This window comes from Manacus vitellinus, unplaced genomic scaffold (assembly GCF_001715985.3).
Source record: "Manacus vitellinus isolate BGI_N305 unplaced genomic scaffold, ASM171598v3 scaffold_8_pilon, whole genome shotgun sequence".
Lineage (NCBI taxonomy): Eukaryota > Metazoa > Chordata > Aves > Passeriformes > Pipridae > Manacus > Manacus vitellinus.
The window spans coordinates 23,044,320-23,071,486 of NW_021940864.1; the positions used below are offsets into that span (position 1 = coordinate 23,044,320).

The 27,167-nt window shown below is 40.0% G+C and overlaps 1 protein-coding gene across 1 annotated transcript in view; it reads left to right on the top strand.

The window, feature by feature from the left end:
- SMYD3 (SET and MYND domain containing 3) overlaps positions 1-23,524 on the top strand; it is a gene marked incomplete at its 5' end in the record, with an annotated part of 349,684 nt that extends 326,160 nt beyond the window's left edge. Inside the window, 2 exons of the mRNA XM_018085017.2 lie at positions 16,042-16,150; positions 22,821-23,524. Of these exons, the coding sequence (XP_017940506.2) occupies positions 16,042-16,150; positions 22,821-22,922 (211 nt within the window). The remainder of the gene's footprint in view (positions 1-16,041; positions 16,151-22,820) is intronic.
- Positions 23,525-27,167: the final 3,643 nt, after the last annotated feature.

A 27,167-nucleotide genomic window follows, 5' to 3' on the forward strand; every position in this document is an offset into this window, starting at 1 on the left:
CTTGCCCCCATATTACAAATGCTGAAAATTTGAAATTGTAACTTGAGAACTGTTTCATGTTGCAGTCATAATTTCAAATCAAGTCAACTGAGGGATTATTGGGGTAGTCTCATGTACAGTGGCAAATATAGATCCGAGGTTTCACCAAACACTTTATGTATAAATTTTCTTTATTTTGAGTTTTTGAATCTCTATCTGTAAGGTAGAGAGAAAAAGAAGAGATGAGAGTACGTGCTCTGGAGTGGAGACAAAACAAGACATTCCTGTACTCTCTAACCCAGTAATCTCTTCGGTTATTGCTTCTCTGTTGAGGGGAAGATAGCCTTGTTCAATGGCTGTTTTCTGATATAGGTATTTCTCCACCTGAAACTGGCTTAAACTGTTACATCTTGTGTGTTGTATACTATTGTATGACACTGTATTAAATGACCTGATCTGTATTCTATCATGTAGGAATCAAAAAATTGTGGAATGGGTATATTTCATCTGTCTGGGCTCATCTTGTAGGTAATCTGCATATCTGCATGCATTCATTTTAAATCTACTTATGTCACAGTGGAAATACTTTTACTACATGGTAGTGTTCACGCTGTCAGTGAACATCCATGCACAGCAGAATTTCCCTCTTGGCTCACCGCTATTCATAAACAAGTGTCACAGAGAAGGTAATACTCTGCAATTTTAAACAAACTACTGCGTCATGTCTCAAGACAGGAATGAAAAAGCTATGTATTTTGCAAAACTTACTTGCATGGTTAGCATTATTTGAACTTTAGAGTGACATATAAAAATGATCATTTGCATAGGTAGACTATACAGGCCTTCTGCTGTGTTGTAGGTAAATAAGTCTGTGTTCAGAAGTTGGCTTCATTCTCACATCTATTCTGGAAATGCACTGTTAAGAAGACTGAATCTAGAAAGACTGCATCTAGAAATGCATAACTTTGACTTTCCTTTTTATGTAATTATTATCTTTTGGCTTAAAATGAAATTTATACCAAAAAAATTACAACTATAATCCAGGTGCTTTCTGAGGGGAAGGGATGTTAGATCTCAAAACCAAACACCAAAGCAGAGGTCATTCAGCTTTAAGATGCCTGAGAGAGGTAAAATGCACATATGGGCAAGCTGTTCAAAGCAGGAACTTAACCATTGACTACCCTGTTGCCTGTTCATAGCAGATCTGGATGAGAGCAGATCTGTTGATTCAAGGCTAAGAATGGCAGTTGATGGCACCAACCAGGTAAGGGCTAGAACTGAGCCATATATCTTTTAATATGAAAGTACAACTCTCATCAACTGCCTCTGATAAGGGACAATGTAAACTAAATATCAAGGACTGCGATAAGGTATATCATAGTTTTTCTCAAAAAAGTCTGCCAAAAACCAGTAAGAAATTAGCAGAGACCTTTCTGAGAACTGGTCTTTCTTAAAAATGGGAGGAAGTGGACACATTATTTGATGTGAGCAGAGAAAAAAAAAAAATACATACACGAGTGAGAGCATGAAGTCCTTTTTATTACAAAAGCTTGCAGTGCCATGATGTGCATCTGCAATGCAAGGTGATTCCAGGAAAGATCTCCGTTTTTCTGGGAGAGAAGCTGTCACCTAGTAGAGACCTTTTTCAGCACTCTATTAAGATACATCTGGTCCAGCAGGAAAAACAAACTGGAAGTGATACAAGCATCCTCAGAATGAATGCTGTGAAAGCCAAGAGATATCTAAGCCATATTTCAGAGAAATCACAAATTGACAATCAAACTGTTCTACTTTGCAATCAGAAGGAACCATGACATTTTATTTTTGCTTGAGGCAAGTAAGTGGCATTTTAGATTTTGGTGCCTGCCTCGTTCTATGGATTCACATTTAATAGCAAAGACTCAGTATGTGGTTTTCCTGTGCCTCGCAAAAGGGTATTGACAGATTTCTTCTCATGGCTGGCTCCTGTACCAATTTAGAAAGATGCCCTTTAGGCTGCAGAGATTAATGGACATATCATAGATCAATGGGTAGTTTCCTGAGCCTTTATGAATAGTACACCATTGCATGTCTTTACATGTGGTTTTCAGAGTGCAAAGAGAGTTTACCTTGAAACAGCTATTAGTAGTCTAGCAGTTGCTTCAAAGATGTATATCTTGCATGTTGCACATCCAAGTGAGCAATCAGCCTCCCCAGGACCTAGTGCCTTAGTTATACGTAGGTAGAGAGGACCCTGGAGTGAAAAAAATATTAAAAATATGAATAAAAATATCATAAGAGTTGGTTAGAGGGGAAGAAAAGCGACTTGGTAGGATAGAGGGTACTGAAAAAAGAAAATTTAAGGGTAAGGATAGAGAAACCATGAAAGAAAGATGCAAAAACTAGAAGAAGAAAACAAAACGAAAAAAAAACAGGAGTCAAGCACCTCCGAAGAGGGAGAAAAGAGAATTTCTTCTTAGTGTTTGAAATAATTAGTTGTGAGATAGACTGGAGTTCTGCCTCAGACACAGCTGGTATCTGTAATGGGAAACCAATAGTAAATACTATGCCAGAGTGCTTTAGCCAACAAAGAGGTATAACCTGGTACACAGGATAAAATAGTAGTGCAGGACCCAGGAATTGATTACCCTGACAGCTCTGCTGCACTGGCACAACAGTTTGCTGGAGCTCTTCCCCATGCACTGGCTATTATTTGAGCTAGAACTGTGCACCTTGTCTCATTGCACAGAAATTCTCTACTGGGAGCTGTGGACCAAGAGTTACGGAGTCTTTCTATAGCTCAGTGGGACCCAACTAACATTTGATAGAAAAAACAGTACTTGATAGAGTCCACATATGTTTATTTTGCTCATTTCTCCTCCTCCATCCCCACTCATCCATAAATCCATGTGGTAAATGCCTCCACACAATCAGCTGAGAGAGAATGTGGTTGCTTAATGTTTCATAATTTTAGACTGTTACAAACCATTTACTCATGCACTTTAGGCATGATAGGGCAGTTGTAGCTCTTGTTTTGTGCCTATAATGCCCACAGTGAATGGGGTGCAAGGTAAACTTTTGCTGGATTATTTCAGAGGTTTCTTGTCAGAAGTGTTCTGCACCATGGGATGTCTGCCCATGGCCTCAGCAAAGGAGGTTGGACATTAAATACCTGTGTCTCCCCTGGTGCCTGAGCAAGTGTCATTGTAAGGGCTTGAATAATCAGGTCTCTATCAAGTAACTCCACAGGATTTCCTGTGCGGCTTCCATAGGGTTTTTTGTATGGTTGGGTGGGTGTTTGGTTTTTGTTTGTTTTTTTTTTTTTTTCTTTTTTCTTTTTTCTTTTTTCTTTTTTCTTTTTTCTTTTTTCTTTTTTTCTTTTCTCTTTTTTCTTTTTTCTTTTTTCTTTTTCTAGTGGGCTCAAATTCATATTCAGTGTCATGTTCAGCCACTTCACTTGTGGTCTGGCCTCAAGAGGTGGCCACCCTTCCGTGGTTCTTCTCATAAGGGCTGAAGTTCTCATGACTGAAGAAAACATCCTTCCAACAGACCCATCATGTATTTTTATGTAGTAGTCACTAAGTGGAAATAAAAACAGCTAATTATTTGGGAACTGGGTTCCTGTGTATTGTACCCTATATTTTCAGTCTGGGAACTCTTTGTATCTGTTCTTATACAGGAGATTTATTCATTAGGTCCCTGAATGCAATGAACTTTAGCTTAAATGAATCGTTCATCCCTTATTTTACCTATAGAAATATATCCTCATCGTGTCAAGACATGGACCTCTAATGACCTGATCTAGAAATGCAATCCAAAACCTCATACTGAGGAAAGTTGATGCAAAGTGCCTATTGGAGAGTATCTTTCATACCCCTATCTCAAATACCTCTAAACAAGCTCTGAGTGGCTGGGCCACATAACTGTAGCTAGATATAATTTTGAAAAGCCTCAGAATCTTTCAGGACAATAACATATAATTACAAAATGGTGTATTGAGATCTCCTCTTAAAAAATTTTTACCTCCTGCCTGTTCTGTGAAGGTACAATGTAGCCATTAATCAAGGTGTACTGCAAACCTGGCTTTCCTTGAAAAATGCTTGCTCAGTGAACATGCTACTTTTAATTACAAACAGAGAATTCACGCATGCCTTGGTCATTTGAAGTATTACACACTGTTTTCCATGCTGTGAAGAGACATTGTAGTATTACCTGAAAAAATCTCTCCCTCATATTCAACTAGCATTTCAGGCAGCACTTTAGAGCCTGGGAGAGATTATTGCTCATGATTGCTATTCATAAAGTTCATAGCTGGTCTCTTTTTCTGTAAAGAAAGCTATTTTCCCCCTCCCCTTTCTTCCAGATTGTTTTATTTCCTAGGAAGCTCTGGAGCAATTTACATGCCTTTTGGGTCATGAGAGAAATTTTCTATCCAGCTGAGCAACTGGATGGAAGTTACGTGTTCTCCAGTTCATCCAGATGGTTTTGTTTAGCTGTCATGTTTTAACTGTGTAGCTTCCCAAGGATTTGGTGTTCTTTTCAGAACTACTGGTAATATTTTGAACTTCTACAGAATCTTCCTATTGAACTCTCAAAGCTCTTCACAAACACATAGAATTTAGCCATCACATCAGCTCCACTGAATAAATAGACCGGTGTTCTCATCTTACAGATGGAAAAGCTGAGACATGAAAATGAGTAAGGCTAGTTGTCTAAATGAGATATCTGACATCAGGCAATGGAGTTCCTGTTCAGACATGCTGGTAACAAGTTATGCACAAAAATGTCACTAAATTTTGTAAATGCTAATTCAACTGTTATTGTTGCTATTATTTTTGACAGTAAGTATCCCGAAAGAAAGACAAATTGAAATGGCAGCTGGTCAAGCACAGGCATGACAAATCTTAAAAGGTGACAACACGGTTGGAGAGCAAAAAAAAAATAAAAAGGTGTTAGAGAGATGAGCCTGTAAGGTCATTGTGTGGTCAAAAATGAGCTGATGAGCCATCCAGACATTAGCAGGACAGTGAGATTTGTATCACTAGGTTTAAACACTGAGCTGTATCAGATATCTGCTGTTGGAATGACAGTGAAACAACCTCTTCCTAGTGTGAAGACTGTGGGGCAAAGGAGAGATCCCTGGTCATGCTTTTTAAAGTAACCCCATATTGGTATTAACTTGAAATTCTATTGGGAACAAAATGTCACTGTGATTGTAAGTGCAAACAGGAAACAGGGAACTGTTACTCAGGGAACCACAAAGGCACAAGATTACACAAAGAAAGAAGGACCATCATGTTAATTGGATGCAGAGTAAATTCCTTTCTGCATTCAAATAACTTCACTATTAGCTATGGACATGGTAAATTTCCAAAGCAAAAATTATGCTCAAAGAACATCCTCACTTCAGAGGTGGCAGTAAACAATTGAAGAAAAAGACCATAGTATCTTAGAAGGGGGATCTAGAGGGCTATCACCTCAAAGATTTAGGGCAAATTATGAAGGGAGAAAAAAGTGAAAAGAGTGGAAAGTGCTGTAAAAAACCAGCATAGATTTGCTAGAAATGGAGTGTGCAAGACTGTATTTTTGATAAGATAGTATAATCTAAATGCAGGAAAATAACACAGAGCTAAGCTCCAATGAAGAATGTAATGGAACATTACAAAGTCACCATCATTCTTGTAGGTCATGTGCACAAAAATTATAAGATGGATAAGAAACTGGGTAGTTTGAGGCAGGTTTGAGGAGATACCAAAAAAGAGGGATATTCCTGAGTCCTTCCACAGGTCCATCTGTCCTAAACCAGAAGCTTATCTGGAAATAGCAGACAGGGAACATTTTATGATCATAGGAGGAGTATAACATGTCAAGTGATGTAGTCATGGAGGAAGAAAATATGGATACGACTTGCTTATTCATGTGTTTTTTGATCAGAAATCAACTGTACCTCAACTGTACCTGGGCTGATAATTCAACCAGTGTCTGAGTGAGACAGAACACTGTATTTGTTCTGAATCTGTCAGTTGTTGGTTTGGTCTTCTGGGTGATACGAGAGACATTTGCCTTTTCCACACTGACTGTGATTTTTACATCCATCAAGTCCTTCCACAATAATTTCTTTTGCAGACTTGCCCTGGACTCTCTATCTACTCTTTCATTGCACTGCCTCTAACTGTCCTCATCACCCTTGTCTGTACTTTTCTACTGAACTCTTTTGAGTAGACAGGATCGGAATTCCATATAATACCCAAGATGTAGGATTGGTATGTATTTTTACAGCACTTCTCTCTTTTCCTAAAAATATCCTAATATTTGTTTTGCTTTTCTGACTGTAATGTTCACCGAGCTAATGTTCTTAAAGAAATACCCATTCTAAAACCAAGATCCATTTCCCAAAGCTGCATGGTACTTCAGAACCCATCAGTGTGTATATAAATGCCTATTAAAACACTGACCTATGTGTACCAAAAAAAAACCAAACAACAAACACAACACAAAACAAAATATAAAAAAACAAACATAAAAACAAAACAAACAATAACTCTCCAGTCTCCGGGAGTCAAAAGTGACAGAATGCCAGTTAAAGACCATACTGTTTTGATTCTTCCCTGTCCCACAGCTGTCATGAGAAAAATGACCATGCCTCTCAGATTTCATGCATCCTGTCTGAAACTTGTATTTGTAATCATCTCTCTAAAAAGAGAGAGTCGTTGCACTGCACCTGACCATTTCTCAGTATAATTATCTGGAGATGCAATAGAAAAGGAAACAAGGAAGTTTGATACTGTTGCTTAAATCAGGGGTCCAACTTGCATGTTAGCAGTCTTTTGTATTACAACAGACTTCTGAGGTGATCTCAGGTACTGGTGAGTAGGGAGAAGACGTTTTGCACTAAAGATGTCAGTACTGCCAGTTGCATCCTTCCTTCTGCAGTTCGTGCAAGCACACACACACACAGCTTCTCCAAGGTTTGCTGAGACTAGTAGTAATTAAATATGTGTGGCTTTGATATTGGAATGCTCATATCATAGCAGAGAGAATCCATTAGAGGAAAGTTATATGTGACTTGCATAGGGATCCAGCGGTGATTTTCATTTTCCTGTCATTCTCTAATTCTGTGGCTGAAGAACTGAGATCATGAGAACCTGTAGGTCTGTAATTTTCTGTAAGGAAACCAAAGTCTAAACTTGCATTTCTTGTACCTGCAGTTTTGTATTGTCAGAGTATGAGATGCGGAAGGTGAGCTATTTTTCATAACATCAGCAGTTGGTCATAGGTTTACTGCTGGATGAGAAGGTGACACCAAGATCTTTGTCACAAATTAGTGTCTCTGGTGTACACTTTCCTTCATTTTTTTGCTTCTCTTCCCATGCACGTTCTCTTTAATTAGCTTTCCCATTGTTCTTTTGCTGTATTTCCTATACCACTTGAGTTTTCTGGCATTTTTCCAATGTACTCTGTATGGCTTTTAAAATCTTTTTATAAATCCTTTGAACTAAACTGTTGATCTTAATATCTTACTCTTCTGGAGGACTGAGAGAGTATGTCCTTATCTGCAGGGACAGTCCGTACTGCCATCTTTATCTCTAAAGGTGGTGAACTCATAACAAAAAAACCCTAAGAGTTATAAGATGTTTTGAAGCTCAGCCAGGACACAGAGACAATATATAAAATCTTTTCCTACTTCCATTCCAAACTGAGAACCCTTTCTTTCCTTAACATCTCATAATAACAGAAGAGGAGAGTACATTGCAGTGGACAGTTAAAACAGACAGAGTTAACATTTTAAGTGGGTGAGTTAGAGAGATGAAGAGTTTTATACTTACATACTTTTTTCATTTCATTTCATTCAAATCTTGGCAGAGCCAACAGCTGGAACTATATCCACTTTAATGTGACATAAATTATCATCATAAGGAATATGGCAGAATGATCAGGAGCCAGAGAGAAATAATTTCTGCAGTGGATAGCTAACATTTGTTGAGAATTCAGTCAATTAAGAAGTATGATTGCTTATTTGATCACATCAGTTAAATTACTGAAACAAATAGTAACAGAACAGTATGAGATGCAGATGTGATGAAAAATATTTTGAGCCATTATTTCACAGATCTGTTTCCAAAGGCAGTTATTTCACTGAAATAACAGGACATTTCTTGAGTGACAACAGAATAGAAAAAAAAAAAGAAACAGAAAAATAAGGTGGCAGTCTGGCACAAAAATTTCTAAATTAAGGTTACTGTTTCAATATTTTGTTTGCAAATTACAGCAAGCCTGTTAAGTCTATAAAACTACATTTACTTTCGTTTGGATTGTTAGAGCCAGAAGTGTAGGCAAGACAGCATAGACACAAGAACCAGACTCTAAATGAACCAACAGCCATCCTAAAGTTACAATGGCATCTAGGTTTAACTTTTGGCTTCCCTAGAGATTTAACCTTGTAACGCTGGACAAACCATTTCATTTGCCTTGGCCTCCATATCTTATCTGTGCAGAACAAGGGCTGTCATGCCGTACACTTTACTGCTTATGTGATGGTTGCACAGCTTAGCATGATGAAGCTCATACATGAACTGTGGTCATTGGTGAAAATCTCAATAGTGGATATAACCAAGAATTTTGCCAATACAAAACAATTCAGAGAGAGAGAACATATGTTAGGTAGACTGCAAAATTGTACAGTCAGGGTATATTTATAAGAGTATGGAGACTACCAAATGAATTCGGATCAGAGGTGTTTGGTCTGCACATCTCTACTGATATTGCCCCCCCTGGCTCAGAAAATGATGCCAACTTTCTGCTTTATTTAGTTAAACCAGAAGAAGTCTCTTGGGGGTAATTAATAGTTTTGCACAGTAATTGCAGAAAGTAACTTCTGCTTTAGTTTGTAAGAGACTTCGCAGCATAAAATTTCTACTAATAACATTTTCTCATTTCTGGCAAAGCTTTCTTATAATGCTTTAGGGATGTGCACTAGCAGTTAGCTCCAAAAAAACCTCCCTGCTAGTGCAGAGGAGCTGATCCCAAAATCCAAGTGAGAGAAGTCAAATCTGGGAAAAAATAGGAAAGACTGAATGCCAGCATTAAACTGTTCACTGCTGCTTTGATCATCTCCATGAGACACTGTGATGGGGATATAAAATGGACAATAAACATTTCAGGGCAGCTGGAGTATATCAGGTCTGCCACAGTCAAAGGATTAAGTCTTCTACTCCAAAAATGGTATGGCTGCTGCAGAAGGTATAAGGGAAGTTGTGAAGTACTGAACTGATTTAAACTTACCTGGTCATCTGTGATAAATAGGAAGTTGTTAAGAAGAGAGAAGAAAGAGAGGGAGAAAGAAAGAGAAGCCAGAAAGAATAACAGGTTAACATCATTATTATTCCAAGAAAAAAATGCAAAAGTAGTGTGAAAGCCAAGCCAGTATTTTTTAGGAAGGCTTTCACAGGGACCCCCAAAGATGTTACACAGGTTTATATAGGTGTATTGCCCTTAAAAATTAAAAGTTCCAACCACACTTCTAATACACAGCATGCAAAACAGTCAGTCTAGTATCAATGATACATTCCCAGTTTCTCAAAAAATAACCCTGTAAACTTGTTCTTTCCAGGCAAAACCCTTGCACAGGACTTGGGCTCATTAAAAAAAATATTGAACAAATTACATGTAAAACTACTTAAGATTTTTTTTCTATAAATAGAACATTTATTCTTAAGCACTACTTCAGCCTCAAATTTCTGGTTTTGGAGCATGAATTGCTAGGTGAAATTCTGTTTAGGAGATCAGACTGAACATCTACAGCACCTTTGGCATTAAGATATGTAAACTGTACTAAATGAGTACAGTTAGTTTACCTGTCTTATGTTCCTGAGACATGTGATTTCTCTGACTATTCATAAAATAACTGGTTAATCCCTGGAAATGTTGATAGGTACCAAATGTTTCGTTTTAGAGCAAATAATTATTTGGCCTTAAATTTGTCATAAAAATATTTCTCATAATTCCCATATTCAGAGCCCATTGATCATCCCAGCCAAGGAGTAGAAGTAATATGTGAATTAGATGACCAGTCTCACATCACTGACTAATTAAAAAGCAAATAACTAGACAACATAAAACCAATTCCTAGGCTGCAGTTCAGTGAACAGCTTTAATGAATGTACTCAAACACTGAGCAGTTCAGAAATCAAGAACAAATCAGGGAAAGAAGAAAAGATTGAACTTATTGGGTGCTGTATTTGTGGTGTACATTTCTGTTGTGAGGCTGATGCTGTCCTCTTTGCATTCTGCTCACCACCTTTGCTGAAGCCCAGGAGCCTCTTAATCCCTTCTCTGTTGCTGCGGCTGCTAAAACTGCTCTATGTCTTTTATGCTGTCATATTTACTTGCACTAAAAGGTACTGCAAACCAATTTACAGTTATGTATAGCATCACTTTTTACATGTCACCATATTAAAAAACCTTGTAACATTCCCATTTCAAACCCTCATTTCAGGTTTTATAAATCCTGCCTCCTTCTAATTACAACAGTGTAAATGTTAGCCCCACAAACTGGTTTACAAGGAATGGTAGGCGTCTATTTATTTTAAAATATGAGTCATCAGAAATGGCAGTGATTTTGCAGAGTCTTATTTTTTTTAATACTAGGCTTTAATTTACAAGAGAACATAAAAGCTCTGATTTTTTAATCTGTAATCAGAGATAAGTTGAGTGGAGTTAATGGAACTGCAGTATTAAGAAATAGAAAGAACTGGTTAAATTTTGTCAAGGGTTGTGTTTTATACGCTGTCCTTTAAGTAAGAACACAAGGGATTGCTTGGAGAGATTCAGAGATAATACATGGAATGAAGAAAAATATATTTTTCTATATAAAATATATTATCAGTGACTGCCCTGGGGGTTAATCAAGGCAAACCTTGAGGCTGAATTACAAATAGGAGCAATCATTTTCATGGGGTATTAGAAGCAGCTACTGTTTTACAAAGTACGATCCATTTCTTTGCTGAGTAAAAATTGGTATCCTCATATTTTGTGAATGAAATGAAGGAACTGCTGATGCCTGGAACAGTGAAACACTGGTGCAAGCTACCTGAAGACTGGGAAACGGCTTGCATTTGCAGCTTTGAATAGTAAGCTAGACAGTGCCTTCCTTGCATCACAGTTCACCTATGAAGTCTCCCAGACAGATCCCAGAATGAGAGTTAAGCCAGGGATCACCTAATAGCGTGTGACCCCTACAGATCCATCAGACCTGATAGTTACCTCCAGAAAAGGCATTGAGAGAGCTGGCCAGCTTGCTCATTATAATCTTTGCAAGGTTGAGAAGAACAGGGAGTTATCATGCAAGTTAGGATGCTACAGTCTAGGTGAGCAGGGAGCTAGATAGGTAAAAGATTGGTTGGATGGTTGGGGTGAGAGGACATGGTTGTTGGATTGTATGCTCTTTGGATGCCAGTAAGAGTGGGGCACCCCAGGAGTCTGTCCTGGGGCTTGTCCTGTGTAACAACTGTATCATTGACCTGGAGGAGGCAACAGAAGGCACTTCTGTGGGGTTTGCAGATGATACCAAACTGAGGGGACCAGTTGATGGGCAGAAGGCCAGCATGGATGCTGTTGGGTATAGATGGGAACAAAGCTGTGCTGTCTTATATAAGCAGAGGATGTGATACAAAATGTACAGATCTTTCTCAGCCTCCTCCAGTTCTCTTGTTTGCAGTGCAGCTTTATTTGTTAGTTGTTGTATTTTGTTTAATCTCTCTTTGCAAGTGATCTACTGGGCATTGACCAGTGCCAAGGGCCAGGAAACATCACTCCAAAGAACTATCTTTATTTCAGCTTTCAGGATGTTACTATTCTTCCCCTTTCTGTCCCTCAGGCCTTGGTAAATCTCATAAAACCCTTTTCAGATTGAAATCCTACTCTTCCCAAGCTGTAACATGTTTTACAGCATGTATTTCTCTATAGTTATCTTAGTCTCTTGTTGACAGTCTTTAGTTACAGTTCCTTGGCTGGTAAATGTCTTCCTTATTCTTAATCTATCCACTTTGTTTTGTTCAGAGCAATGCATGAGGATAACAAGTTGGCTCACAAGTACCTGACACTATTTCTTAGTTCTTTCTGTCTTGCCGGTGTATTACAAATAATATTGAATCCTGGGGATGTCTGGAAGAAGCCAGCAGCATTTTTCCTACTTGCACATCTCCCAGAAGAGCTGCAAACTGCCTGGATTTCTCTAGTAAACTCAATGGATGTGCTTCCATAAGAGGTGTTCCAATAGTTTAATAAATTTATTCCAGAATATGATAATAAACAGTTGTTTCAAATGTCAATTTTAAGGCTTGCAAAATGTAACTATGTACATGCATAAGATCAGAGCATAAATCAGCTCAGTAAAATAGCTTTGTAAATATTTATGAACACAGGGCTTTTTATTTCACACATTTTACTCCTTCTCTGCCCTCATCTTAAGTTTTCACTTGCCCTAGTTTATGGCTGGTAGTTCGGGCCGAGTACCTAACATTGCTAAATTGCTGCCTGTTTTTTCTGATATTGCACATACCACAATCCTAGATCTTTATTGACTGCAGGTGAATGATCTATAGAAAGAAACATGTCTGCTGGAGGAGCATATTCTGAATTCTAATGTCTCTGTCTGAAGTTTAGCAGGCACCGTGTTGCTGAACTAAAGCACAGCCTGTATTTTCCTACATGAGCTGCCATCCCTCATTTGGCTGCAGGCAAGGCAGGACCCACATTCCTTGTTTGCATTGGTATTATGATGGGGCTGGTTATTCAGAAGGGTGAGGAAAGGGAGATTAAAAATATGGTTGGTAGGATGAAAAGTGTGGAATGAAAGAGGTGTAAAGGGACCGTGAAGTGGCTATCAGGATATAGCAGGGACGGTCTAATGGGGCCTGCAAAGATGGGCTATCCTCTCATGCAGATGTCTTCGTCTCCCTGGCAGCTTCTCCTATGGCCATGATCCTTCCCCAGGCAACCTGATATTTTGGTGGCCCAGAGGAGAGGAAATGACCTTTTTTACTCCTTCCTTTACAGTAGACACAGGTGAGGGTAGAAGGGTGCAATCACAGAGACATTTTCTTTTAGATTTTTACAAAGTCGTGCATATGCTCATTACTTCCACTTGTGCCATGTAAGTGCTGGAATTTCTATTACTCTTCATTAATTCACACCAAAATCTCTTAGTTGCATTTTCTCCCTATTTCACTAGTAGCAGATAGCACAATGTTGATATGATAACCAGAAACAAAATCTAAAAATAAACCTACTGATAATTTTCTAGTGTTTGTTTGACCAGACCCTTGAAGTTCCTGAGTGGTCATTTTGGGCTGAGATAAGTGCTATCATTTTTCTTCTTTCTTGTCTGCTGGCTCTCCAGCCTTTTTGAACTGCAACCCACAAGGGGTCTGAGCAGGAGGTGCTTATGGCAATTCAGGATGGATTATTCTCATTGGCTTCTGCTGTTTCATGAGAGGCTTTGATAGATCAAAAGCTGTTGCTGCTGAGATCCTGCCAGGCATCCTTCCCATGTATGCATGTTTTCCATGTATTTCTTGATGTCTTCACTGAAACTGTGTGGGATCAGTGGAATAGGGGGGTTTTGGGTGTGAAAACGTTTTTCATTATGTTTGAACATCTTAATTTGATATTTATAAGGACAGCCAGATATGCTGCCATTTAAACAGTATTTAATTGTGTTTGCATTTTCATAAGTGTAAAATAACTTATTAATTTGCATGCAGACTTATCAGAAGATTCCTGTACATTGTACAAATTTCCATCATTTAATGTTTTAGCGTGTATTTAATTATATTCATGCAAATTTCAGTGTCTTTCTGACTGCAGTGATATCATTCATTAGCAGTTACCCTGAACTCTGATGATCATCTTCTTGGTGCAAACAAACCAAAAAATATTCTTCATAAAGTATATTTCAGAAAGCTTATTGACTATTCCTCCTGAAATTGTGACACACTTTGTATATTTTAGATACTCCTCAAGCACACTGCTGGTGTACTTGTGGAAATAAAATGCTCTTTGATCAAGTAGGATGTTTGTCTTTGGTGAGTCATGCTTAAGGCTTTTATTCTTTCATTTGCATAGTTTGTAGTCAGTGGTGTTCCCCAGGGATCAATACTGGGTCCAGTCTTATTCAACTTGTTTATCAGCAACATGGATGAAGGATGGAATGCACCCTCAGGCAGTTTGTTGATGATATGAAACTCAGGGTAGTCACTGATACACCTGCAGGCTGTGCTGCCATTCAGCGGAACTGTGACAGGCTGGAGAGTTGGGCAGAGAGAAACCTGATGAGATTCAACAAGGGCAAGTGTAGGGTCCTGTGGCTGGGGGGGGGCAGGAATAACCTCAAGTACCAGTACAGGATGGGGGCTGATCTAGTGGAGAGCAGCTCTATGGAGAAGAACCTTGGAGTCCTGGTGTATGACAAGTTGACCATGAGCCAGCAGTGTGCCCTTGCAGCCAGGAGGGCCAATGGTATCCTGGGGTGCATCGGGAGGAGTGTGACCAGCAGGTTGAGGGAGGTGATCCTGCCCCTCTACTTGGCCCTAGTGAGGCCACATCTGGAGTACTGGGTCCAGTTCTCCTCAGTACAAGAAAGACAAGGATCTATTGGAGAGGGTCCAATGGAGGGCCACAAAGATGATTAGGGGTCTGGAGCATCTCTCTCTTGAGGAGAGACTGTGGGAGCTGCTCCTGTTTAGTCTAGAGAAGAGAAGCCTAAACTCATCAACACTTATAAATATCTCAAAGGCAGGTGCCAAGAGGATGGTCCCAGACTCTTTTAGGTGGTGCCCAGCAACAGGACAAGGAGCAATAGCCATAAAATAAAACACAAGAAGTTCCACCTCAACATGATGAAGAACTTCCTTACATTAGGAAGAACTTCCTTACATTGAGGGTGGCAGAGTACTGGAACAGGCTGCCCAGGGAGCTTCTGGAGTCTCTTCCTCTTTGGAGACATACAAAACCCACCTGCATGCATTTCTGTGTAACCTGCTGTAGATGAGCCTGCCTTGGCAGAGGGCTTGGACTAGATGACCTCCAGAGGTCCCTTCCAACCCTAACAATTCTGTGATAGTTAGTCAAAAAAGATATAAAGTCTTTTGCAGGTGACTTAACTTCCAAGTGTGTCCCTTCACCTCATGTTTCCTGATGACTAGTTCCAGGCAAGTTACATCCAGGGCTTTCTGCAATCTTCAAGTTGCTGGCCCAAGATGCCATGCTCTCCACATCCAGGACACAGGGCTGGGGTGAGATCCAGGTGTGATATGCCAAAGACCAGTGGAATTTGAAAATGTGGAGCAGCCACCATGAAAGCACGGACATTTCAAGAACATCTTGAGAGGAATTAATGATGATATTGCTCTCCATCTCCTTTTTTTTCTACTGCCTGGAAAAAAAAAGAGCATTGTTCTGTTTTGGTTTGGTTTGTTTTTTTTTTTAGCAGAACTTCTGCTTCTCTGAAATTAATCAAGTAAGAATGGGAGTGTATTCTCACACTAGCAGATACCTTGTCTACATGTACAAGCCAAGTCTGAGACGTTTCCTTGAATGTGCAGAACCAGTACTTTCTGCAACAGAGAGCAGCAAGCAAAGCCTCAGAAACAGTGGTGTCACTGTTGTATACCTGCTTTCCCTGCAGTACCACTCCTTCATCTTGGAGGATCCAGGACTGGGTTCCCAGATGAAGCTTCCTCTTAAAATTATGCCTCTCCAGAGACCAGAGATTGTGAAGAACCTCTGTTTGCAGCACTAAGTACAGTAAATGCTATTGTATTATCCAACAGTAGCGAATTCAATAATCCTACTCCCGTCGCTTTCTAACAGGATAATGTTAAAGTCATTCCTCTGGGATGGAGAGTAATAATTTTCTAATTCCCTTCAGTATTTCATGCTTTGCAGTATTGCAGCTAATTTCCTCTTTGTACCTTATTAACATTCACGATGACTTTACAGTCCCACCCTAATAGTTCTTAGCAGAGGCAGTGACTGTGAAGGTGAAAGCTGACAGTGACACATTTTCCTTCTTTTTCTCTATAGACTGTACTATCCTGGTTCCCATCCTCTGAGGGCTGTCCAGCTGCTGCGAGTGGGCAAACTGCAGTACAGTCAAGACATGTTTCCTCAGGCACTGGAGACCTTGAAACAGGTCAGTATTGTGAATTGTTTTTTCTCTGCTCTCCTCCCTTGCTTCCCCTGAAAATGCCATGTGACCCCCCCCCTTCTGCTCTGGCTGTACCTCATGCTTTTAGATACTACTCACTTCTGCTTTCATCAGTGGTGTTTCCCCGGGCTGCAGCTGAGTGTGATGATGGGTCACTGCTGCTCAGCGTTTCAGGCATTGATATCCTCCAGTATCAGTCACTGCTAATTACAGTTTGATAGCTCAAAAGTGCCTGGATGAAAAATTACTATTAGATCTGAAGAAATAAAATTATCTCACTGCCTCATATGTTCCTCCTTTCCATGGCAAATTGAATCTGAGAGCACTGAAAGTACAAGAACAAGTGCAGAACTGCAGTTTCTTTCCTACTTATTCACAATCAGGGTCTGTGATTTCAGGTTGGAGAACTTTGTCTTTAGAGCATGTATTTTATTGTGAGCCACACTAAAATCAACAGGCATGCTTCTTGATCCTTCCTATTTCTTATATCATTCATCACCTTTGATCTAGTTTTGCAGCTGGTGCTTTGTTAGTTACATTTCAGCTTTAAGCCATCCCTCTTGGACTTGAGCTGACTTTTATATTAATTTCCATGTACCTCAGGCTTCTTTTTGTCCTGCTGTTATATTGATGTTAGTATCATTGTAAATATATTGAATAATCCCCTTCCATGTGCAACATGTCCTCAGGATGTAGGCTCTTACTTGCTTCCCATCTCAAGCTTTCAATCACTGCTGGAGTGCTTTTCCCCTTCTGTAAGATGTGCTGCCTCCTGTTTCCCTCAAAGAGGTCTTACGCTTCTTCTCTTGTGTTATTGATTGTCTTGTGGTCTGTTTGGCCTGGAGACAGTACGTGCTCCATTTGGTTCACCATCTCAGCTCTCTCAGCCCACCTCCAATGCCTGACACAGCTCCTCATTGCCTTTGCCAGGTGCTGCAGAAAGCCACCTGGCCCAGATACTTGCCTGTACCTGCTGGGCAGGAGCAGGCCCCAGGACTGGCACCAGTGTCAGAAAGAAGTGCAGAATCTGGCTCTATGTTCCCTGTGATTAATGTCTATACTATATGAAGAGCTAGTCTTGTGGCAAAGAGGGCAACCGCTTCGAAAAAAGGGAATGGGTGTCTGCATGGGGGATGGGGGAGAGGTGCTTTTTTACTCCTGCCCGGATCCCCTATAAATTTAATATCAATCATGACTCTCTAGGTAACTTAGTATTTTGTACTTACTTTTTTTTCAACCCCCATCTCTCTTTGGTTTTAACATTTGATTAATGATGCAAACTGAATAACTGATAATTTTCACATGTTGAAGTAATAAATTAGTATTTATTATGATGCCACTCTTGTTAAGTCTTGGTATAAATACTTAAATTGTGGCCAATTCTGATCATTATAAAGCAGATGGAAGAGTAACCAATTCTATTTTCCATGCATTATTCAGAAGTATGTCATATATCTGTCATATGCCAAGTAATCTGCTTTGCTCTTTCCGTCATAATATTTAGTTTCCAAACATTCTGACTTTCCTTTTTAGTGGTGGAATGAGACCCCAGTCAGAGGAGCTTCTGTTTGCATTCATACTGCCATAATATATCAACATTTTTCTAACTGCATTTCTGATATGATACTGCATTAAATTAAAATGGAGTAAATTCCCAGACATCTGAATGCTGCTTTTCAGTGAAGGTGGACATTGTGATGGGGATTAATATGTTTTTAGGGAAGAATGTTTTTATGTTCATACATTTTTTAGTTAAAAAGTTGCCCATTGCAGGCCAGATTGCTACTGTATGATGCTTTGAATACTGAGCAATGCCTAACAAAGAAATCTTTTTTCAAGCTGCGATCTCCTCTTTCTCTGCAAAGGGAGATTAAGGTCCTGCTTGCCATTCTGTGCCATACCTCAGTGCACCTCTGTGGTCTCCAAGCTGTTAGTGGTCCACAAGGACACAGTAAGTGCTTTGCAACTGAGGTGATGAATCCTATTGTGGTTTCACCTATTCCCTATTCAGCCTTCCCCTTTTCACCCACATGTGTGAGACAAGGAGAGACTGAAATGCCACTCTCTGGGAGCACAGCTGAGAGGAGGAAAAGCTTCTTGTCACCATGTTTCTCCGTGTAACTTGTAAACATAGAACAGAACACTTCTTTGGATGAGCTCTGCAGCTGATTCCCTTCCTTGCTGTCTACACTGGAACAAATTAGAGGAAGATATAATTCCCAGTTTGTTGTGAGTAAAGGATGTGATTCCTAATATAACTTAGATAATGTCCTAGAGTTAGATGAGAACACAGTTTGGCCCTTTGTGATTAGATGTGTCAACAGAGCATGCCACATGCTCAGAGCAGAAACTCGATTACCTTCTCTGCTTCATTACTCTTCTTAATACACTCTGACACTGAATAGCAGCACCCTGTTGGAACCCTCGTCCGACTAATTTCAGTGTAACATTAAGGAGAAGGATGTGGAAGGTGCAGGGGAATTGAGTCAATCTGAGTGAAATTCGCCTCATATAAATCCTGTTTAATCAGGCACAGCCTCAGAGCTGCTGGGGATTGACAACCTCTCTGCTGCAGATGCACAGTTTAAGACCAGTGGATCTTAACACACAGCTCTCCAGCCTAGCCCTTACTGCTGCTCTCTGTGCCACCCAAAAATTAATCACTGTCATAATCACCTTGCTCTTAGTTCCCTTTGGGTTTAGCTCTCTACCCTGCATCCCCAAAGAAGGCTTAAATAATGTGGAGAGCATTATGTTGCCCATTAGAAAGAAACCCACCCCTAACTGTATATTAGATTCTGCAGAATCTAAATCTAATTTGCCAGAGTTTGGTAATAGAAGTGTTGCAGAGAGGCAATACTCCACTAGAATAAAACCTGAAGGTAGCCCTTGGTTTATTGTACAACCAACATATTGTTTTTTAAATTTGTATACATACGTATATGAAAGATATAATGGTGGGAGGACAATGGAATTATAGATCAGGAAAACTTTTGTCAGGAAGGGACCAGAGTTGGAGCCCAGCCTGAAAAACGTAATTTGAAGAGCCTGATATGACTGTAAAGCTCCAATAACAAAAGTTGCCACAACCTGTCTTGTCAAGATAAAATCTTCTTGATGGGGAAGCAGCACTCCCGCAGGAGCTCAGAATGCAGCTGCATCTCTGGAGCTCATGGGAGCCCCTAACAAGTGTACAGATTTGCCCTAAGGTGCACTTATTATCATAACTATTTGTTTGGTGTCATTTGTTACCTTCACAGCACTATAAGCAAACTTGTTGGGTTGCCCATAGCCTGGATTGAACTGGACTTGGCTAGGAGTGACAGGCAGGATGCAGAGGGGAAGGCTCAGATTCAAGAAGATGACTTCATTGGTTAGTGTCTCCTCAAAGCAGGACAATGGATGCTGCAGCACGATGTCTTGGCTGCTGCTCCATCCCGTGGGCTGTGGTGGTGGTGTCTGCCTTCCTGCGCAGGGCTGTGGTGCCCATCTGCTGAGCGATGCCAGCTGGGGATGGGGGCAGGCAGGAGGATACACATGTGTAGGACACTGACCATCCAGTTTCCCCTGCAGACCCTGCACTTGGCTGGCAGGGTCTGAGGAGTACTTTTCTCCCACCATGAGCAGATGGGCATGGCTGTCTTGTCTTGTGAGTGCCTGCAATAGGCACAATATCATTTCTTTTCTTATGGTAATCCCTGTTGTAGAGGCAAAAAGCTCATGAACTGGGGTAAAATCCTTCCCAGATTTCACAGCAACACTGAAGAAATACCCTTTCTCTAGGTGTTTACTTCAAAGGCTGAATATATCAATATATAGCAATATATAGCAATATATAGCAATATATATCAATAACAAGCTGTTATTGATAGTAACTGTGATAGTTTTTGGTATTCCTATGCCTGTTTTAGCAACTTGTCCCCTTCAGTCAAGTTGGAAAACCTCAGATACCCTCTGTGAAACACTAGGCTACATTTCCTGCCATTCTGGCATGTGGCCATTTGCTTTCTGCTTTCCTTGTGACAGAGCTGTGCCATCCTGCATCTGCTCACAGTTCTCCACAGCCATGGCAATGGGCATCCTGTCCCATCCCCATGCAAATCAGGCACAAATGCCTGCACTGCATCTCATTTGCATTCATGGAGCAACAGCCATACCTCTAATCTAATGAGTTTTATATTCTTCAGGGAGACAGTATGTGCCTGATGACACTGTGGCCTGTGTTGCCGTCTTGCAATTACTGTAGTTTTTCATAATTAGATTTGCTCTTTTAGCTGAGAGGAAGACCACACAGACCACATGAATCTGCTCAGCCTTGACTCCGCTGGCTAGCTGTGAGGACAGGGGAGTGGTCAAAGAGCCCACATGTTCCTGCTTCTATCCAGTAAAACAACTCCTTGCATTGGAGCTGAAATTATCCCCAGTTTTGCACTGACCTCTGCAAAAACAACTGCATAGTCTAATACCAGCTGAATTTAGGGATTTCACAAATCATTGCTGTTCTAACTTTGATGCATCTGGTTCTGACTCGTACTGCAGCGTGTGAGACAGTACATTGCATGAGAATGATTTTCTCCAAGGAAACAAAAGGATAAAGACTGAGTGTTTTTTTCTGCCATACTGAGGAAAGAAAAGAAACGGAAAGGAAATGCTGGAGGCAAGAGATAAGCCAGCAAGGGTAGCATTACCTGAAAATTAGGGTTGATATTAAGGATTTTTGCCTTTTAATAGAGGCGTATCCCTATGGACATCTCTGGCTGGGCATCAGGGTGTCAGGGTCCAAGTCCCTCACTGTAAGCCTGACCTCTTTCCTGTAGGGGGACTGAAGATCAAGGTCAGCTACCCTGTCACTCGGATATGTCCAGGTGCACAGCTCTTTGCATACACCATTCACAAAAAATCCGTCACCTTTCTGGGACGGAGCATGCAAGCACTGTGCACCAAGTGTGTCAGGATCCATGGCCAATTTCCCTGGCTACTTTGATCAAGCGTTATCCTGCCCCTTCCTAATTATCCTGGCCACAGCTCCATGTTACTGTACGGCAACATACACAGGATCCCTTCTGAAGCATTTCTGCTCTGCACCAGAGACAATTCCCTATGCCATGCAAGTATTCGTCTTTCTCCATCCTTGGAAGGACTGACTCTTCTTCTTGCTTTTCAGACTACTTTTTCAATTATTTATTAAAAGAAAAAGCTCTTGTACAACTTTTTTCATTTTTTTTTTCCCAGGAAGTATAATTATAACTTACTTGCAAACATTTTTGAAAAACAGGACCAGCTTTGAATTTCAATTAACATAAAAGTACGAAAAAATGAGGATTTCTGGTTTCATTCACATTTCTTATGCGTTTCTGATAGTGATGAAAATGTTTCATTGTTGTGCTTAACTGAGTACTTTATCATTTAGTAGTACGGCACTCTGGTAGCTCAGTATATATTTGACTCTTTTTAGAGCTCCTTACTTACTCTGATTTGTTTTGACTGCTATTTCAACTTGTTCTTTCAATCTTTTGCTGCCTCCCTCTTCTTTTAAGAATTTTAAGAATTAGCTAATTTGAAGCAAAAATAAACTGTGCTAGAATTGCCATATGCTTGCCAGTCTCTAGAATTTAGAAATAGGCTTTCATTTCTCCCACCAAAGAATATATTTATTTTTATTTTTATCTTTCCAATTTAAATGAAACCCCTTCCTTAAATTTGTTTCCAAAAAGATATTCCATCTGCAACGCAAAGCTGATTTAGCTGAATTTCATCCGCTGACTGGACAAGGAACCCTTTGAAACACAGGCTGCATTCAGTTTTTGGCAATTTTTCAGTTTGGGATGACGAAAAATCTGTGATGTCTTTTCTCTTGCCGGTACACTCCTAGCTCCCTTGTTCTATCTTCAGAAGTGCTGAATCAATTTCCATCTGGTATTTCCCTCCTTGCAGGAGGAATTTAATAGAAGGAAGAAGCAGAAATGTCATATGAAAAGTGATGATCTCAACATGAGCTGGGCAAAGAGCATTTCAGTCATATCTGTGGCAGGGAATCAGCAAAACTACAGGCAATATGAGCAAGTGTAAATTGGCCCAGTAATAGAAGATGACAAACACACAGAGAAACTAATCTCTGGGAATAGCAGCAAAGACCCATTACTCTGTATGCCTTTTTACACTGAAACTATTAACGTACTGATTTGTTTGATGCTATGTATAGTTCCTCCTGATAGAGTTAAAGCACTTTATTCCATTGGTTAAGCATTAGTCCATTTCTATTTATAGGACTTTGTGGCTACTAACGTCCTGAACATCACTGTCATCTTTTAAATAGTGTATTGAAACCTTGGGTGCTACACTTGACCAATCTTTAAGTGGCCTTCATGCCTCAGTGCAAAAGTATCTTCCTCTGTTATTCCAAACATTCATCTATGCAGTGTATTTGTGGGTTTTAACACCTAATAATAATGTGTCAGTGCCTCCTCCTTTGTCAGGGACAAATCACCATACACTTTGGGGTGCTTCACTCCTATTTTGTCTATGCTGTGCATTCAAGCTCCAAGTTGCCAACCACTTGAGGTCCAGTACTCACATGACCACCCTGCTGCAGGGTCCAACCCCTTTGCATGGTCTGCACAACGACTAACATGTCCCTTTCTGTTCTTTCCTCAAGGCCTATAATATTATGAAGGTGACCCACGGCACGGATCACAGCCTGATGAAAACCCTGATGGAGATAAAGGAAGAGTGTGAGGCTATGGTGAGAATACAGTGAAAATAATCTCTAGTCTGGAAAACAAAAGATTCAAGGAGAAAGAAAATCACATTATTTTTATTTCATTGCAAAGCTTCTTGATGATGTTAGTGTCTTTTCCCTAAGACCTATTTGCTGTACAAAAAAGTTTAAGATTTATTAGTTTTGCTGTATAATTTGAACTGAGTTGATGTTTGGACGAATTCCTGTAATTTTCAGAGGATTTTTTGCTCCTATCATCAATCTAATTGACAATACCTTATTATCAATTTACAACACCTAATTTAATTGATAGTAAGTATTGGGAAATGCATACAGAGTCTTCATCAGTTACAAACTGATCTAATTCCATTGATATCAGCAGTCAATTTTTATATCAGTTTATGCCAGCAATTAAGAATCTCATGTCAGACACATTATAATTGCAGAGAATATACTTTTTCCCTTTGCCTTGACCTTAGATATGGTTTCCAGAAGCCTGATTCAGTGTGCTTTGACATCAAATAAGTTTCCCAATGTTCTAAATGAGATTTTCATCCCTCCCAATGTATCTTCAGGGCTCTGTCCCTCTTCTTTTTGCATTTCATATGTTATATTTAATATTAAAATGAATTGAATAAAAAATTTTATCAAAAGTGTATCTGTGGAAATTGCTCACTCTGCTTTCTCCCCATTATGCCTCCTTCAAAGGCTTTTTATTTCATATGACTTAAAAACAGAGAGATTGGGGCCTATGAGCTCAGTGGTATGACTCCTAGACCTTTCTGAGTCTGTGGGGTTTGAATGTCACTACCCCAAATAGTGAAGCCCAGAGACTTCTAGATGAAAGCTGTCATCCACAGGGAAGAGAAGGATGTCTTGGAAAGCACAGGCACCCCATTTCTCCATGCTATCAGCAAGAAAGTTTTTCTTGCCACAGCTCTTGTCTTCCATTTTTAACACAGAAACAAATATTAACAAAAGCCAAATATTTATGAGGAACATTGAAACCTAAATAATTTAAGGACTTGGAAAGTATTGCTTCAGGTGTGTTGCTCGTCTCTAACAATTTATTGCTGCTACTCCAGCCATGACTGTTACTTCATTAATTCATCGTTGTTGTGAAGTCAGGCTTTTTTCACACCGGTAACTTGACACCATTAATTATTACACGATGAGAACACATTTAAAAAGAAAATGAACACTCTGGGCGTAATTTACAGCCACAGCACAATGCTGAGGAAGATATCTCCTTTCAAGGCATTTGAATTTGTTCCAGTGTATGGAGCGTTCACTTGCCCGGCAGTAATATGCAAGCAATAACCTACGAAATGCAGTACATTTCTGGAGTACGTAGCATGACTTGGTGCCAGAGGCCAAGTCATATCAGCCACCCAAGAAGTGCAGTAATCCTCACAGAAATTCACTGCTTGGTTGGGTCTTCCTGCTATTAGGAAAAGGAAATTGTCTAGGGGAAAAGGTCAGACCTTTGCATTTATTGGGATTTCTGACAAATTACTGGCATCACTGATGGACAACTAGAAAATGTGAGGGGGACTCAGTCTTCAAGAGCTATTTTCTGTTTTTAAAGGGGCACATGCATATTAGAATTTATGTGATTTTTTTCATAAAGATGGTGCTTGCTTATGTTGTGATTACATATCTAGTACTAAGATTTGCAAATGGAAAGGACTTCAGAATGTAAGGTAAGATGATGCGTTAGTTTATGCAGCATGTACTGGGAGACGGCCCACAAGCTCTCATGTGTGCAGACACATCTGTGCCTATGAACTGGAGCGCTGTTTCCTGGGGCTTCTGGTACAGGGACACCTCAATGCTCCAAGCACAATAGCAGGGAAAGGTGGGTGCTAGGGGAGAGGCAGAGTTACCTGATGTCAGATGAGAACAGCCACCTTACATCAAGTTGAAGTGTCTGCCTGCACTGGGATTTTCTCTTCAGCAGTGGTCTTCCCTAAGGTCTAAGAAAACGCTTAGATAAAAGGTATGAATTAAACACTTCCAACAGCTGGTGAAACAGGAAACAGAGAAGGAACATGCTATGTCGGCTGTAGAGCGTAACAACAGCAAGTGGGCTGCCGTGAGTGCAGGGCTGTTGTAAATTCATCCACAGCCCACTGAGCAATGCAAAGAAACAAATCAGCACCAGGTTGGTTTGTGGCTCAAGAGCACCACTGCATTGCCTGCCCTGCCTGGCCTTCTCTGGGCTGCTCTGCGAAAGCTCCCTAGTGTGGGGGCATAAACCACGCTTTATATTCATTACTGTTGATGCCAATCTTACACTTCTTTCAGCTTGGTCAAGGCAAGAGTCATGTTTTCTGGTTGGTTTCAATCATTTATTGAGCAGTTTCCCTTGGAGAGTCCCATGCACTAATACCACCAGCAGGGCTGACAGTGCTGCAAGGGAGCTTGTTGTGGGCAGATTTTGTCTCCTGATGGGCCCACTCCAGCCTATTTTCTGCACAGAATGCTGGTCTGTGACTGTATAGAGATTTACCTATATAAATTGTTTGAAAGTGCAGTAGCAAGCAAGTGTGCCAGTGAGGGGGGAACATTAGATAAGCACTCATTTCAAATCAAGTAATCTTATCTTTGCACAGACATCATGTTTTGGTTTTCGCGAATAATATCTGTCAAATTTTTCAGGTAATGGTATTACTTTGGTAAGATAGAGATACTAAAGTCAGAAAGACCCAGACTGCAACATTATCTGTAATGCTGGCAGTCTTGTTGCTTGCTTCTCACAGGTTGGAGGCTTTTTCAATGCCTTTTGGAAAGCAATGGTAATTTGGGTTCACCTCAAGTTTTAGGAATACATTTTGAGTTACTTTTGTTTTGTCACTATCCCTTAAATTAGTCCAGTAAAAACAATGTTAGATTGGGCTTAGAAGGAGCAGTATGTGTTTAGACAAAAAGCAGTACCAGGACACAGGAAAAAAACCATGGGGGATTATACGGTTTTGCTAAGAATAACTGATTACAGTCGAAGAGAATATTTGTCTCATAAAAAAAAAACACAAAAAACTTCACTAAACTGTGCTATTTCTTTGAGCATGGCATAATTCTCTGTATCCCTGCCCCTTGAGGGGTGCTGACCTGATGTCAGAAGTAAAAACTCTCCAGGCTCTTGGCAAACAGAGCTTGCATGCATAGAAGCAGTGGTAGAAAGCAAGACAATGCCGTAAACCAATTTTTTAGAGCTTTGACTTCTTTGAATCTATCAACCTGTGTGTGAAATCTATTGTGCATGGGTTTATGCCAACAAAACTTGTCCACTACTCAGATCTTTTTCTTCTTCTCACTGTAACCCAATTCTCTGAAGGTTAGTTTTTTTAAGAGAGCTTTTCTTAGGCTTGTTATTTTTTTACGTAGCACATTTATGAAATACAGAGGCTGTTTTCCATACAGTATATTCCAAATAGTCCCTGGCCACTGCAAAGCTCCTAATGAACAGAGTTCTATTTTTCACAGAGGTTGTGCCAATTATGAGGATTTTTTTCCTGAATCAGAATTAAATCTCCCATAAGTCAAGGAGAAGAAGAAAGGTCTTAAAGTTACAGACATAGAGTTCTGGCTTGGCTTCTCTACTGCACCAGAAACTGTGCCTGACCTTGGGCAAATCAGACAGGGTTAGATGTCCACACTTGGGTCTTGTCGTTGTGGATCCTTGGGAAATACTTTCTCACTGTTGAAAAAAGGAAAAGGAAAAGGAAAAGGAAAAGGAAAAGGAAAAGGAAAAGGAAAAGGAAAAGGAAAAGGAAAAGGAAAAGGAAAAGGAAAAGGAAAAGGAAAAGGAAAAGGAAAAGGAAAAGGGAGGAGAGGAAGAGGAAGAGGAAGAGGAAGAGGAAGATGAAGAGGAAGAGGAAGAGGAAGAGGAAGAGGAAGAGGAAGAGGAAGAGGAAGGGGAAAGGAGGGGAGGGGAGAGGAGGAGAGTGCCTACACTGTGCCTTCTCCACATAGAAAAGCTTTGGTTTCCATTCACAGAGCTTCAACAAAGTCTGGAGAACAGTCAAAAAATCCAAAGCAAGTGCTCTTGTGCATTTCAGACCAAAGCCATGTTAAAGTTCCTCTTTTCCTTTTCTTTTTTCTTCTTTTTTAGATTACTATTTTCTTTTTCCTATCAATGTACATTTTTCCCAAAAAAAGTCCTTTTCTCTTTCATTTCTGATTTTACAAATTTAATCAACCTGAAAATACATTTGGTATGGCTGTTTTTTAAAATGTTCCCTACAAGAACATCCAAGCGTGCATTTTCCCTGTCCTAAGCAT